Source organism: Propithecus coquereli, unplaced genomic scaffold (assembly GCF_000956105.1).
Source record: "Propithecus coquereli isolate 6110/MARCELLA unplaced genomic scaffold, Pcoq_1.0 Scaffold51, whole genome shotgun sequence".
Taxonomy (NCBI): Eukaryota; Metazoa; Chordata; class Mammalia; order Primates; family Indriidae; genus Propithecus; species Propithecus coquereli.
This window is the reverse complement of record NW_012150952.1, coordinates 5,973,721-5,988,405: the sequence shown is the minus strand read 5'-3', so window position 1 is coordinate 5,988,405 and position 14,685 is coordinate 5,973,721. Positions and strand designations below refer to the sequence as shown.

Genomic DNA, 14,685 nt, shown 5'->3' with positions numbered 1-14,685 from the left:
TCAGAAACATTCTTAGGCACAAGAAATAGCACTGCCTACCGTGAGGGTCTTTGATAATAATAATAATAAAAAAAGATTAAATATAATCTTATAAACAAGAAAGAAAATATATGCATTTTTGCCAATGGATTGTTTTATATATCAGGGAAAATGTCACAATGAGATTTTCTAACAGAGATTAAAAGATTAACTATTAATTGATAATCAACTTTTAATTGACACTCAGGTGGTTTTGTGGTACTAAAAATCAGAGAAAAACAAAACCAATTTAGCTTAAATGGAATTTAGGGAAGAAATGCAGGACTATTAATATGGAATAATAGCTGCACTTCTTTGGCTAAGTCATTAAAAAAATGCCAATTAAACATTTTCAGTCAAATTTTATTTAAAAAAAAGCAGCAGATCAACATTACAATTCAAGAATCTAATCTAAATATGCACTTGACAATGAAGCACATCTGAGTATGGAGTGAAAAGGTCTTCCAAAAAAACCATCAAATATATTATCTCCAAATACCCAAATAATAAATCACTTCTGCAGGCCTTTTGTTAAGTGGAATCATAAACAAAGAACTGAAGATTTATTGCTGTGAAAACAAATCTGTAGTACAGTAGTACGAATCTTGGGTATTAAGCATAATCAGTTGAATCAAGTTAAGAAGTTGGAAATCTGGTAAGAAATTTGTGTGTGTGCGTGTGTTTGACAAAGTCTGTAAGCCAGTTGACCCAAGAGCAACTGAGATATCTAACTTGTTCAGTTGAGACCAGACATTATGTTAAATCTCCATTTTTTTAGAAGGCAATTAAAAATTACAATTCCAACAGCCCATAAACCAAATAACCAAATAAAAGAAATTGGAGAAAGAAATTAAAACTATGTTCAAAGAGCCTTTTTTTCCAGCTCAATTTCAGCACCCCAAGGAAAATAAAAGCATCCATGACTATCACAGATGAAAATAAAATGAACGTCATTGGAATCAGTTATTTTTCCCCACTGAGGTATAAAATCTATATAGAAATTTGATACTATACTGTTATATAACAAATTGTACTTCTCATAGTTCTGTTTTAATTTTCTTTAAACCCTGTTTAATATAGTTTTTTTTATTGTTGTAAAAATGTTTTCATGATTCTGAATCTGGTTCCAGTTCTTTTCATTTATTTTTAAATCAATATTTAATATACTGGCTACCAGTTCTAATCAGGAAAAAAAATCTTGGAAATCTCTTCATTATGACAGCACATTCGGTAGAAATTACCGCTGTGCAAGCAAACCATAAAAGATGCAGCTCTCCGGAAAGCACGTTTTGTTGATTGTTTCATTGTCTAAATATTCTTTACCATGATTCTTGATGAAAGACTCTTTCAATCTTGTAAACATCAGTGTGCACAGTCTCACTACTACGCAGTTTCACGTCCGTGGACAGGAAGGCTGGTTCACAGCTAGTGAAAAGCTAGAGGAGTCTAAGTTTTAATGGCTGATAAACCTTACATCCTGCGGAGGAGGAAAACACTTTTCCTTTTTTGCTACGTAAGAATGTGGCAGAAATGTATGCTGAGGTAGCCCAGTCAATCCTTATTTTTTCTTTTTTTGTAAATTTGGTCTTAGAATATTTCTGGAAGGGTGACATTTCGAAGAAGCCACTGCTGGGACCGACTTCCATTGCAGTCTCTAATGCTGGGCACCTGGCTATCCTCTTCCGTGGCTTTATCCAGGCACTGATTACTGTTCACATGCTGCAGGGTTAATTTCTGAAAGTGACAGAAAAAAACACTTAACATGAAAGTGGAAAAAATTAAAACACCTCAATCATCATTTTTGGTGATTATTAAATTCCTCTATAGAAAAGGTGCCTTTGGGGGCAATATAAATTAAATAACAATGGAGAAAAGGTACATATTTAAAGATAGTATTAAGAGCTACGTGGAAGGGAGAAAAGCACTGGGGTACAGTGGGGTACACTGGATTTGTAGTAAGATGACCTAAATTCTAAGTCCTAATTCTGGCATAAGTTCTGTAACACTATGTGAAAGAGAAAAAAAAAGGGGCCAGATTAGTGGTTCCTAATTTAGGATCCTTAAGCTATTTTCAAACAGCTATTTCAAAATTGTTTCATTTCTCTGTGACAAGGCTGTTCAAGTTAATTCTGTGACGCCAAACCTCAAATTTTTAGAGACGCAGGTCTTTCTGAAGACTTAAAAGCGTAAGAATGTTGGGACAGCTGAGATTAGTTACAATCAATCTTAAGTCTCTGTCCATATCGAATCCAGAGACTAGCCCTGTGGTTGAGGAAGAAGAGCACAGGAATGTGGAGTTAGACAGACTGGGTTCACAGCCTGGGTATCTTGGGTTTTCTCATTTTTAAAATGAGGATCAGGCAGGCCGGCGGGCAGGCTCGGCGCGACCCTACCGTCCGGCCAGCGCTGGCGGCGGGGAGGCGGCGTGCACAGCCCGCCTTAAAATTTTTTTTAAAAGTTAAGAAAAAAAATAAAGGAAAAAAAAATGAGGATCACATTACATATGAGGGTCTAAGGACTTACCAGTATCCAGCCATGTAACCGTTCTCGTTATATTAACAATGGCTGGATACTTTCCAGGCAGCTCTTACATTCTGAGCACATTTTGTGAGGTAGAGATAATGAAGTTAAAGTACGAAGCATCTCACTTACAAAGGAGGTTCTTAATAAATGGCTGATAGTTACAGCTATATATCTTTCTATCTACTTATTTACATTCCAGATTTGATGCTGACATGTTGATTTTTAGGATAATTTCAAAAGGGCAGGATAGATAAGAGTCAAAGGACACACAGTTGTAACGATCCACACCAATGACTCTGATACAAACTCTGGTCTTCAAGGATTCATAGTTATATAGGAATCTGCATTAAGAGTTATCCTGTAAGTTTAAATAACTAGGAGGAAATGTGAAATGTTTAACACACATGTATCTGATTCTTTTACTCATGGCTCTACTTTAATGTAATTCTTTTATCTGGAGCATTTATTTCATTTTCCTGAGGCCTCTTGTGCACTATCTGAATTTAAAACAAAACAAAATACAATGATTATATACAACTATTTTGGCTTCCAGCCATTTATTATTTTTCCATGTTGTGGTCAAAGTGGTAACTGGCAAAGGGCAGTATACATTTGCAGATGTCACCAACAATACTGACTTTAGGTTCAGTATTATATACTTGAATGCTTGCAAATGCGTAAGAATGGAACCTGAAAGAGAGTCAGCATGGTTGTGGTTATTTTTATTTTTTGAAGTAGACCTTGTGTAATTTATTGGTTGAGAGTTTGGGCTTTGCAGTCAGACACTTCCTGGAGTGAATTCCAGATTAGTCATATACCAACTATGTGTCCCTCAGCAAAAACTTAACCTCTTTGAGATCTAGTTTCCTGATCTGTAAAAAGGGGATAAAAATACTTACCTCACTGAATTACTGTGAGGAAACGTGGAGAAAATGTACACAGAAGTGCTTATCTAGCCCAGAGTAAGTACCTTATAAATGGTACTTACGAATGGAAAACCCAACATCTTAGCAACATCCTGAGCAGCCATATACACAACCTAGCAGCCAGAGAGCTGAAGTTCAGCATGCGCACTGCTGCCAAGGCCTCGGTCTCAGGTACAACAAGAGCAACACAGAACAGAACCCCTCAAGCATTCCAGAAGTCCCTGCAAAGCTCCTCCCCGTAGGCATCCCTTATCAGGCCCATAGACAGTTTAACTAAAAACAAAAAACCACTAAACACAACAAAAAATTTAGTTGGAGAGTTGGGGAGTTGATCTCTCTCATCCTCCCACTTCGTTTTTGAGACAGGGTCTTGCTCTGAAATCCAGCTGGAGTGTTGTGGTGTCATCATAGCTCGCTGCAGCCTCCAACTCCTGGGCTCAAGTGATCCTCCTGCCTCAGCCTCCCAAGTAGCTCATGCTGGGCTAACTTTTCTATTTTTTGTAGAGACTGGGTCTCGCTCTTGTTCAGGCTGGTCTCAAACTCCTGGGCTAAAGCATTCTGCCCACCTCGGCCTCCCAAAGTGCTAGAATTACAGGCATGAGTTGCTGTGCCTGGCCTTCTCATCCCAATTTCTAAAGATGTGTATTTCACTTATCTAGATTCATTAAAATACAGCCATCACAGAGACATAGGTTATTGTTCCGTGCCAGGCATTAGACTGTTCAACATCAAGACAGAATCCCCATAATTCAGGAGGGGAACAGCCCCTCAGGAGACCTGGACTCTGGTGAAAGATCCTGTCCAAGACATAACTCTGCCTGCTGACAGCAAGTACAGAGTTCTGTGGCTCACAACACTGCGGGCTCTGTCTTCACAGCACTGAGCAGAGGACCAGGCAACACTGACGAGTCTCCACACAGAGAAAGATTAAGGCAACTGGACAAGCCACTGCTGGGACCAGCTTCCACTGTAGTCTCTAATGCTGGGCACAAATATTTAATTGTAACTTTTGAAGGGCTGGATAAAAGCTGTAATTAATCATTGCATAAAGCCCACCTGCAATCTAGAAAAAAATAATTTGCCCACCTGTTGCCCCCAATCTCTAAATGAGATTGGGTATAAATCTACGTTTTATTCCAGAAAAGACAGATATAAGTAGTCAAAGCAGAAGAGCTTGGTGTCATATTATCAATTTTATACAATATATAGTATAAACAAGACTTAAAGATACATGAACATACACATTTAATCAAAGATAGAATGGTACTGTGCAAAGAATCCTGGATCAAGAGTCAAGAATTCCAGGTTTGAGATCTAGTCACACCCTTCACCTGCTCTGTGACCTTGGGCAATTAACTTCCAATCTGAGCTTCAATTTCTACTTGTATAAAACAGTGTCCTGGATTTTATTTCTAGAGTTTCTCTGAAATCTAAGATTTGTTGGTTTTAGGTTTAAATTCTAGATTGTTGACATAAATATTTGTTATTTTTCCAGAATGTTATGTTTTCAGTGGATGGAGACAGGACAATTCTAATGGCCACTCCCCTGCAGAGCTCCCTATTCAGTCTACTCAGGACCTAATCACACTTGACTTCTCCGGTGCCAATTTTGCCTTCTCCTTCTCCTTTTCATAGGTATTGATCCAGCAGAGGTTCCCTAACAAATATCCTGAACGCTAAACTTTATCTTGGAGTCTGCTTCTGGGAGAAACCCGTCTGTGACATTAAAATTTTATCTCAGGGGGAAAAAACCTTGCAAAGTGATCCAGAAGTTTTAAGACCTCCAACTCATAACTGGTTCTTCCTAAATATTCCAAACTATCTCTAGCTTCTTACATGTCTTATCAAACCTTTTCTTTCGGAATACCTGTTACAGTCGACTGGGTAGGCTGGCTAACCCAACAGCCTTTCCCAATCCCTGTCTCTTGGCTACCTCATACTACAAAGACTAGAAAATCCAATGCTTGCTCTCCCAGCCTCCCTTGCAGCTAGGGGTCACTATGGGACATAAGACATAAGCAGAGCTTGCTAAAGGGGTTCCAGGAAAGGCTTTTGCTTTCCTGATAAAAGAGCAATACATATGGTTTTGTAACATTCCCCTCCTCTTTTCTTTCTGCCTTGAGTTGGGATGTGACAGTGCGAGCTGCAGCAACCATCTTGTGGCTACAAGAAAAAGCCAAGAATGTTACAGCACTGTTATCCCTGACATCACTATGCCACTGAATTTACTTACCTCCAGACTTAATGTAAGAAAAGTAAATCCCTACTTATTTTTATATTTATTTTAAGCTACAATCAACAGGTTTTTATATTGCCAAATGAATATACTGTCATTTTCCATGGAACTTAAAAGTGGGAAGCTTTTGCATTTTTAAAATTTTTTGGGTTGTCACAATGGCTGTAGGGTGCCACTGGCACTTATTATCTGCAGCCAGAGATGCTACATATCTTGCAAAGCAAGGGACGGTCACACACAAAATGGCAGTAGCATGCACCAGGGGAAACCCTGGAACAGAACATTCAGGCCATTTCCTGATCTATTAATATATTTAATGTAATTTTTACTATAGCTTGACACTGTGAAGACCATGGTCTCTGTCCTCTACCACCTAACAATCTAACACTAGAGAAAAGACTGATGGATAGCTATGAAGAAGCACGGCATTATAGGGATCAGAGATTATTGTTAGGATTGACAGAGCTAATTGTAGGCTGGGATTCATGGAAGTGATGTCAAAGCTGGGATCTTAAAAATGGGTAGAATTTATCAGGCAGAAGGAAGAGTATTATGTTAGATGTGAAACAGAAAAGTAAAGGGTATGTTCAGGGAATAGTAGATTCAAGTAGACCATGGTTTGTAAATGACACGGTATAGGGAGAAAAGATAGCCAAAGTCATAAATTTGGGCAACATCTCCATTTCAGAGGTAGAATAAAGAAGCAGAGAAAGCTAACAGAAGAATGTAACAGTAGTACACCTAAAGCCAAGCAATAAGAAAATTAGAAATACTAATATTATCTGCTTAGCAACAATAAATGCTATAGGCCAGGGGGCAGTGGCTCACACCTGTAATCCTAACTCTTTGGGAAGCTGAGGTGGGAGTATTTGCTTGAGGACAGGAGTTCGAGACCATCCTGAACAAGAGTGAGACTTCATCTCTACAAAAAGTAGAAAAATAGCCGGGCACAGTGGCACACACCTATAGTCCCAGCTACTTGGGAGGCTGAGGCAGTAGGATAGCTTGAGCCCAGGAGTCTGAAGTTGCAGTGAGCTATGATGGTGCCACTGCACTCCAGCCTGGGTGACAGAGTGAGACCCTGTCTCAAACAAAACAAAATAAACAACAAAAAAACCCAAACACCCAGTAAATGCTATAGAGAAGTTAAGGAAAAAGAGACTGGGACGCTCCTGGCTTTGCATTCAGGAGCTGTTTCTATACAGTGTCAGGCCAAGGCAAGAGTCAGGGATGGAGGACCAAGAGCCATGAGTGCTGGCCATTTACTCTACATTACAGAAAGTGGGAGAAAAGTAAGATGGTATGCAGAAAGTAAAGTAGGAACTAAAGTTCTTCCTAACATGAAGAAGAAAACTAGTTATGTTTGTAAGCTTAAGAAAAAAGAACCAGAGAAAGAGATTACTGAAGATGCTGGTCCCGATTGCAGAATCGCAGGGCAAAAAGCACAAGGTGAAAGATCAAGCAGATAGGAAGACAGGGAGAGAGGTTTACTGGGGATGCTTTGATTGATCTTTTAAATACCTCCATGTGAGCACAATTTATGGGGGGTAGGGAGAGGCTCCAGAGGAAAGCAAAGATAAATACAAAAACTTCTGTCATGTGTGTCACTGAAAAATCAACACAAGCTGGAGAGTTTTGTTAATTATAACTTACCTTTTACTTAAGTGTTTAATTCAGTAATTTAAAAAGCCTACTTACTGCTGTTTCTCCTAAGCTGGACTATAGAACTTGAGGACACAGAGAAGGAACAGTGGCTACCTTAGCAACAAGGACACAGGGACTGGAGGCAATATGAGTTTGTAAGACTAATAATTAGATTAAAACATCTTTAATTTACTTATTTTTCCTCATCTGTCAATTTCCAGTGTATAAGAACAGTTTGATCCATATTCAAACTACATAAGAATTCATTCCTTTAGTGATAAAGTATATAAATATACCTAATGACGCACATAATTTTATTCCTACATGCATCTGCATAACTCACCACTGGGTCATACTCCCAAAGCTGGTTGCCTTTTAGGTGGTGGCATTTGAGCATTGTGACTGGGCCATTAAGTTTGGAAACATCCAAGCAAAGGTCATCTGTTCTAATTTCTTTGTTGGCAGTATAAGAGAAAACCTGGAAAACAAAAATACACACATATAAGCTTAAATAGAAAAAAAAATTTAGCATTTTAGGAGCCTAATTATCTGGCAGGAAAAATACCAGTATTTCAAGATACGTGATTTTTGTACTTTATTAAAATAATGGAGAATAAAATGACTCAGAAAAACGACCACTAAGTTTATAGAGAGGAAAGTAAAAATGACCTTGAGTTCTCTATATACAATGAGTGTATTGTCAAGGGTTGTCATCTGTTTGACTAAAAAGGGCAAAATAAATTTCATGCTTAGCAATGTAAATACAGTTCTTACAAGGGGTCTTTTACAAATGTTTAATTAAAAAAGAAATCATTAGACTGAAGGCTTCCTTCACCTAAAGGTCTTTATTTCTTATTAAAAGTAGGAAAATATTTAATGAAAGACGTCATGGGATAAAAAGGGCAAAGTAAAAACAAATCTGAAAATTATCCCTTTTAAATGTTTACTTTTTTTTTTTGAATCCCCAGGGGTGGGGAAGGGCATCTCTAGATATATTTTTAATGTATTTCAGAATATTACTTGGTAAACATTTACGAAGATACTCACCTGATTTCCTCCCATGCCGTGACAATTAAAAATTCCAACTTTTTCATTCTCTTTTCTAGCCATGTTATCTAGACATTGATTTGTTTCCACATTTCGTATCTGTGGGACAACGAATGATGGAAATATTAGAAGTTAGAGAGGTTACCTAGACAGATACACACACACACACAGGTAAACTAAAAATCAACCTAAACTTTCCCTGGTACTACTCTGAAATAACCTCAAATTCCCCAGGTTGGGGACAAATGGTGGTACAAAAGGATATAAGACACAAAAAAGAGCACTGCCTAAACATTTTTGTCCACAAAATCCACTCCCTTCTCCCAATACCATATCTTTCTAATTGAGCACTTCAGGTTGCTATAATAACCTCAATTTTCTCATCGGTAAAACAGGGATAAAAATATCTCTCAGGTGTGTTAGATGCTCTAGATGACATAATACACACAGAGGCCCTAGCAGAGACTGGCATGCAGTAGGCACGCAGTAACTCGGTTTTCTTTCCTTATCAACAGACACAGAAACTCTTCACCACCCCCTTCTGGAGTAGCAACTTAGGTGTACCTTGCTACCACTTAAAAAATATTATTTTTGCTGTAATCCTAGCACTTGGGAGGCTGAGGCAGGAGGATCACTTGAGCCCAGGAGTTTGAGGTTGCAGTGAGCTACGATGAAGCCACTGTACTCTAGCCCAGGTGACAGAGCGAGACCTAGTCTCAAAAAAATATACATACACATGTTATTTTTGGCTCTAGGAGTTGAAAATAATTGTGAATGCACTCACTCCTGGGAAACCAGGCAAGAACTGAGAGCCAAAGATTCTTAGTTTCTACTATAGTCTCACCAGAGTCTCAGTACCTCCATTAGGGTGAACAAGTAAGAGCCCTGATAAAGCACTTTTGGAATCCACTATTAGGGAATCTGGATTCACTTATCCACACTCTCTGCCACAAGAGAAATACTGGTTAGATCTGAGAAAGAATATGGGTGTTACTGGCTAAAATCACAGGCTCTCAAGCCAGACTGCCTATGTTCAAATTCTGTGTCTTCCATTTTGTGGTTGTGACCTTAGCCGTGTTGTTTAAACCATTTATTTGTGCCTCAATTTATTTATCTGTGAAGTGGGATAGTAGCACTTATCATACTATTGATGTGAGGATAAACATCAACATTAATTTAGTTCCAGGTCCTACAGGAGCTGCGGAAGTCAGAGTTAACTGAAGCCAGACACTCTAAATTATATCTACTACCTTAGTCATATTTATATTTCTGATTTCCCCTTTCTGCTCAAAAATCTACGATCTCAGGATTCCCTGGGTCCTTGAACAGCAAGAGATGTCTCGAAGGCTAAACTCGTGTTAGCAAAGGAAGGCTCGCACGGGTGAAGTTATGATCACAAACACAAGACCCGTGGCTGAACTGTGGCAGGTGCTTGAGAATGACCTCAGCCCCAGAAATCAGGTCTTGAACCTAGATGACGTGACCTAGTATTAGGGCATACAAGGCTTAAGACCAGCTGCTAAGTTAATAAGGCAATAACAAGCAGGCCCCAGAGGGTAGACTCTGTGGCTTATCCAGAAGCCAGCCAACATGAGGCAAGAGCAAGCTGTCTTGGCAGTCATCTACCATGGGTTAGACAAGTGCCTCTTTGTTATACGCCTATACTCTGGCCTAGCTAACAATGCTTAGGCGTTGTCCAAAACTGGGTCGGTTTTAAGGGAAAAAAAAGTACTCCTCAATCTCAATTCCAAAGGCAAGTTACTGCCTTTAGAATGACTGCCATAAACTTTCCATCACTCATCCTGGGCATTCCTTGACGGGAATGAGGATTCAGCAAAGGAAACAGACTCTTATTAATGAGGCTTCAGTGAGAATTGAAGGCTCAAGAACCTCAAAGTAGCCCTCACTTGTTTGAGAACGAATTCCCTAAACCACAACGAAGTTCAGAGGCAGGGAGCTCAAACCAATCCTGAAGTAGCCTTGGGAATTGTTAAGGACAAACATGGGAGGCTCCACTTGCTCTGGCACCGGAGAAAACACAACCAGGCTGAATGGTTTCACTAACTCACCACCACACGGCTCCCTTCTGTGATCTATTTGCTCTCCTCTAGCTTACATTTCTATTTTACACGTTTTCCTCTTTCCCCAAACCCCTATCACCAACAATCCCTGCTTCACTCAGCCAATATTCTTGTGTTCAACTGAGGGAACAAGTCGGCAGAAGACAATGACCCCACATTTCTACCACAAACCACCAGCTTCCACCTCCAAATCTACAACTGACCTGCACCTGTGTCCCCATTCCTGCTGCCTGCCCTGCTGTCACAGGAGATGAACTGCCTTTTCCCCACCCCCCAACCAATATAAATATTGGTTATTTATTTATTTTAGAGACAGGGTCTTGCTCTGTCACCCAGGCTGGAGTGCAGTTCAGCTATACAATCAGCTCACCGTAACCCTGAACTCCTGGGCTCAAGGGATGCTCCTGAGTAGCTAGGATTACAAGAGTGTGTCACCAAGCCCAGCGATTTCCCTCCTTTTTAAGGATGAATAATATTCCATTATATGTTGTACCACATTGTGTTCATCCATTCATCTGTCTATGGACATTTGCACTGTTTCCACCTCCTGGCTGCTGTGAATAGTGCTGTTATAAACATGGATGTGCAAATATCTCTTTGATACCCTGCTTTCAATTCTTTTGGATATATACCCGGAGGTGGGATTGCTGGATCATATGCTAGTTCTATTTTTAATTTTTTGAGAGCCTCCGTGCTGTTTTCCATAGCAATTGTACCATTTTACATTCCCACTAACAGTAAACAAGGGTTCCAGTTTTTCCATATACTGGCCAACACTCGTTATTGTTTGTTTATTTTTTTTGGTAGTAGTCAACTTGTGTGAAGTTGGCCCTTTCTTTTGTATCTTCAAATTTTCAGTTTTGGGTTACTCACAGCAGAACACAGTTTTACCTTAATAAAAATAAACAAATAAAAAGTCTTTCCTTAATTCCAAAGTCTCTGCCAGCCACCACCCATTTCTCTGCTCTCTTTTACAACAAAATTCCTTGCAAGACTTGTACATATTCATGACCTACACTTCTCCTGTTCTCTCTTGAAGCTGTCAGGATCTCTAACAATCTCCATGGCACCTCTCTTGACACTGCGAGACGGAGGCTACTAGCAACATTTCCTGATCCAAATGCAATGACCAATGCTCAGTACTCATCTTACCCAACTTCTCTGCAGTATTCGACACAGTCGATCACTTCCTCTTTCTTGAAACACATCTTTCACTTAGTCCCTGGGACACCACTCTCTTGGTTCTATTTCAATGCTCACTTCTTCCCAGCCTTTTTTGCGGATTCCTTCTCATCTCCTTGATTTTTAAAGTGTGGAGTTCCCCAAGATGTGGTCCTCAGTCTTCTCTCTTCCACCTATGTTTGCTTCTCCTACCATAACCTCATGTAGGTTTTGGCTTTAAAAACCATCTATGTGCTGACAACCCTTAAGTTTGGATCTCCACCATCAACGTCTCCCAAACTGAAAGATTTGAAAAGCAACTACTTACTCAACATCTTCACTTGGATCTCAAACTTAATGTGCCCCAAACTGCACTGCACTCCCTTCAGAACCTGCTTGTCCTATGGGCTTTCCCATCCAGTGACAGCAACTCCACAGCACCAGGCTTGACATCAGCCTGGACATAATCCTTGACTACTCTCTGCCTTTTGCCAACACAGCAGCTCTACTCTTGCTCCCACACAGTTTTTCTCTATGTAGCAGATAATCTAGTCCTTTTCTAATGAAAGTTTGCTCATGTTTCTGTGTAGCTTCCTATCTTACTCAGAATAAAATCGAAAGTCCTCACTGTGGCCTACAAGCTCTATGTGATTTGACCCTCTCTGTTTCTTTGACCTTATCTTCTACTACTACTCTCCCACATGTTCACTCCATTCCAGACAACTGGCCTCCCTGCTGTTTCCGGAACATGCTATGTACACCCTCATCTTAGAAACCTTTCTACCTGTTCTTCCCTGTGCCCAGAATACTCTTTCCCTAGAAATTTATATAGCTTGCTCTTTCACTTCTTTCAGATCTCTGCTCCAAAATCATCTCATGAGAGGCTTTTTTCAACTTCCCTACATAAAACAGCACTACTCCCCATGCTCGCCAGTCATTCTCTGTCCCTTCTGCCCTTACCACCACCTGACATTTTATGTATTTGTCATAATATACCTTCCCTCACAGACTGTAAGATCAACAAGAGCAGGATCTTTGCTTTATTCATTGCTATATTCTAAGTACTTAAAATAGTACCTAAAATAGTAGGTACTCAAACATTTGTTGAATGAATGAAAAGGACTGAAGAAGCAACAACCTCCTCAGGGTCGGGGGTTACTTTTCCTGAGTGCTAGGAAGATTCAATCCTGGGATACAGCCTGGTTGTAGCCCTTGATCACCACATACCATCATTTGCTATTGTGACTTACAGAAGGAAATTTCATCCTTCTATTAATTTCTATCACAGAAGGGTTAATTTTTTTCCTACTTGGCTTCATATTTTTTCTAAAAGCAATTTTATAATTAAAAGTTCATAAAGATTTACAATGAAGTCTTTTTTTTGCAGATTTTGCAGATCTGCAACTGCAGATGGTGCAGCCTGTTAAAGAAACACATAGCTACAGCGAAAGATTAGTGGAAAAAAGGCAAGATTACATAGTATAGACGTGTTTCCAGGTATGCCAACTCAATGGAAATTGAACTCTTAGGGAGGAGGAGTGGGAGAAAGAGAGTATCATTTAGACTTACAGGGTAAGAAGGAGGAAGGAAGCAAACAAGAGAAGTTTAATTTTAGTGCTATCAACTGAAGAAAATGCTACAATAAAGGCTCCTAATGATCAAAGACAGGCTGGAACAATTGGTGAGTGAAGATAAGGAAGGCTATCCGTGACTACTCCTGACTGCATATCCCAGGGGTTAGTAAACATTTTCTTAAAGGGCTAGAGACTAAATATTTTAGGCTTGTGGGCCATAAAGGTCTCTGTTCCAACTACTCAACTCTGCTGTTGTAGTGTAAAAGTAGCTAGAGGCAGGAAGTAAATACATGGGTGTGGCCATGTTTCAATTAAAGTTTATTTACAAAATCAGGCAGCAGGCTGCATTTAGCCTGCAGGCTGAAGTGTGCTGATCCCTGCCATAGACAATCATAGCCTTGTGCTCCTAGAAGGACTCTTCCTTCTCTCTCTCTAGAGCCTTTCTTTAAGTCAAGTGATTACAGGGTCAAGACCAGGATGGATAAATATTTTTACAAAGGGCCTATGTACAACTAAGGCATTTTAATTGCTAAGACTGTCCCAGAAAAAATATGCCAGAATCCAAGCAAAGGAGTTTGAGCAAGGGGATAGTAGAGGAAGAAACGACTGCATTAGAACAAGGTAGAAGTTCTGTGTCCTCATGGAAAGAAGGCACGGGATACACAAACAGTTATGTATCTACTAGAAAGGTGGACAATAAAAGGAGGAGCTAACAAAGAGATAAAAACCATCTGATTGTGAATAATCTCTACAAACACAAAGGCTATTCAGACAAAGAACTGTCCTTTATGCGTTAAAAGACAGCTTCCTTCAAACTTTTTTGATCGCAACTCATGGTAAGAAATATTTTACATCATCATCCAGTAAAAACAAAATTCCGTTACTGCAAGCAATGCACTTTCATATGTTCTTTTCTAGACTATTAAACAATGGTGGTCATAAGCAATTAAATTGATTTGTAATCTACCACTGGGCTGTGTTGAAAATCACTACCTTGAAAAGGAGGATCTTGGGGAGTCAGAAGATTACTAAGAAAAGATACCTAGAATATTTACGGTCCAAAAGCCTGAAGCATTGTACTGTAATAAAGAAGAAAAGGAAAAGCAGTGCTTCTAGATAGAACATAGCAGTGGCCCAACACTTCTGCTCCAAAAACTAGAAGGAAAAATCAGTTAAACTGCAAATTGGTGAAAGTGCTAACTTAAGACAGACTGTAATAATTCAGGGATGCACACTGAAATGACTAGGGCAACCATAAAAACAAAAATACAAGTATGATAACTAAGTCAATAGAAGAGAAAAAGTTGAATTAAAAAAAGAATGGCTTTTGTTTCTTGGGAACAAAAAGGAAGACCATGGATTTACCAATGCTAGAGGTGAAGACAGTTGTGTTTTCTTCCAAGAGAGGGAAGAATTTGGACTTCTAAGAGAATTTTGACCTAGAGACTAAATATTTCAGATTTAAAAAAAAAAAA

The 14,685-nt window shown here is 39.3% G+C and overlaps 1 protein-coding gene across 1 annotated transcript in view; it reads right to left on the bottom strand.

Annotated features, from left to right (window-relative positions):
* Positions 1-360: 360 nt before the first annotated feature.
* Positions 361-14,685, bottom strand: part of GALNT1 (polypeptide N-acetylgalactosaminyltransferase 1) — a 35,724-nt gene continuing 21,399 nt past the window's right edge. The window contains exons 8-10 of the mRNA XM_012656579.1: positions 8,395-8,493; positions 7,691-7,825; positions 361-1,752 (exon numbers count right to left, since the gene is read on the bottom strand). Of these exons, the coding sequence (XP_012512033.1) occupies positions 1,606-1,752; positions 7,691-7,825; positions 8,395-8,493 (381 nt within the window). The 3' untranslated portion in view covers positions 361-1,605. The remainder of the gene's footprint in view (positions 1,753-7,690; positions 7,826-8,394; positions 8,494-14,685) is intronic.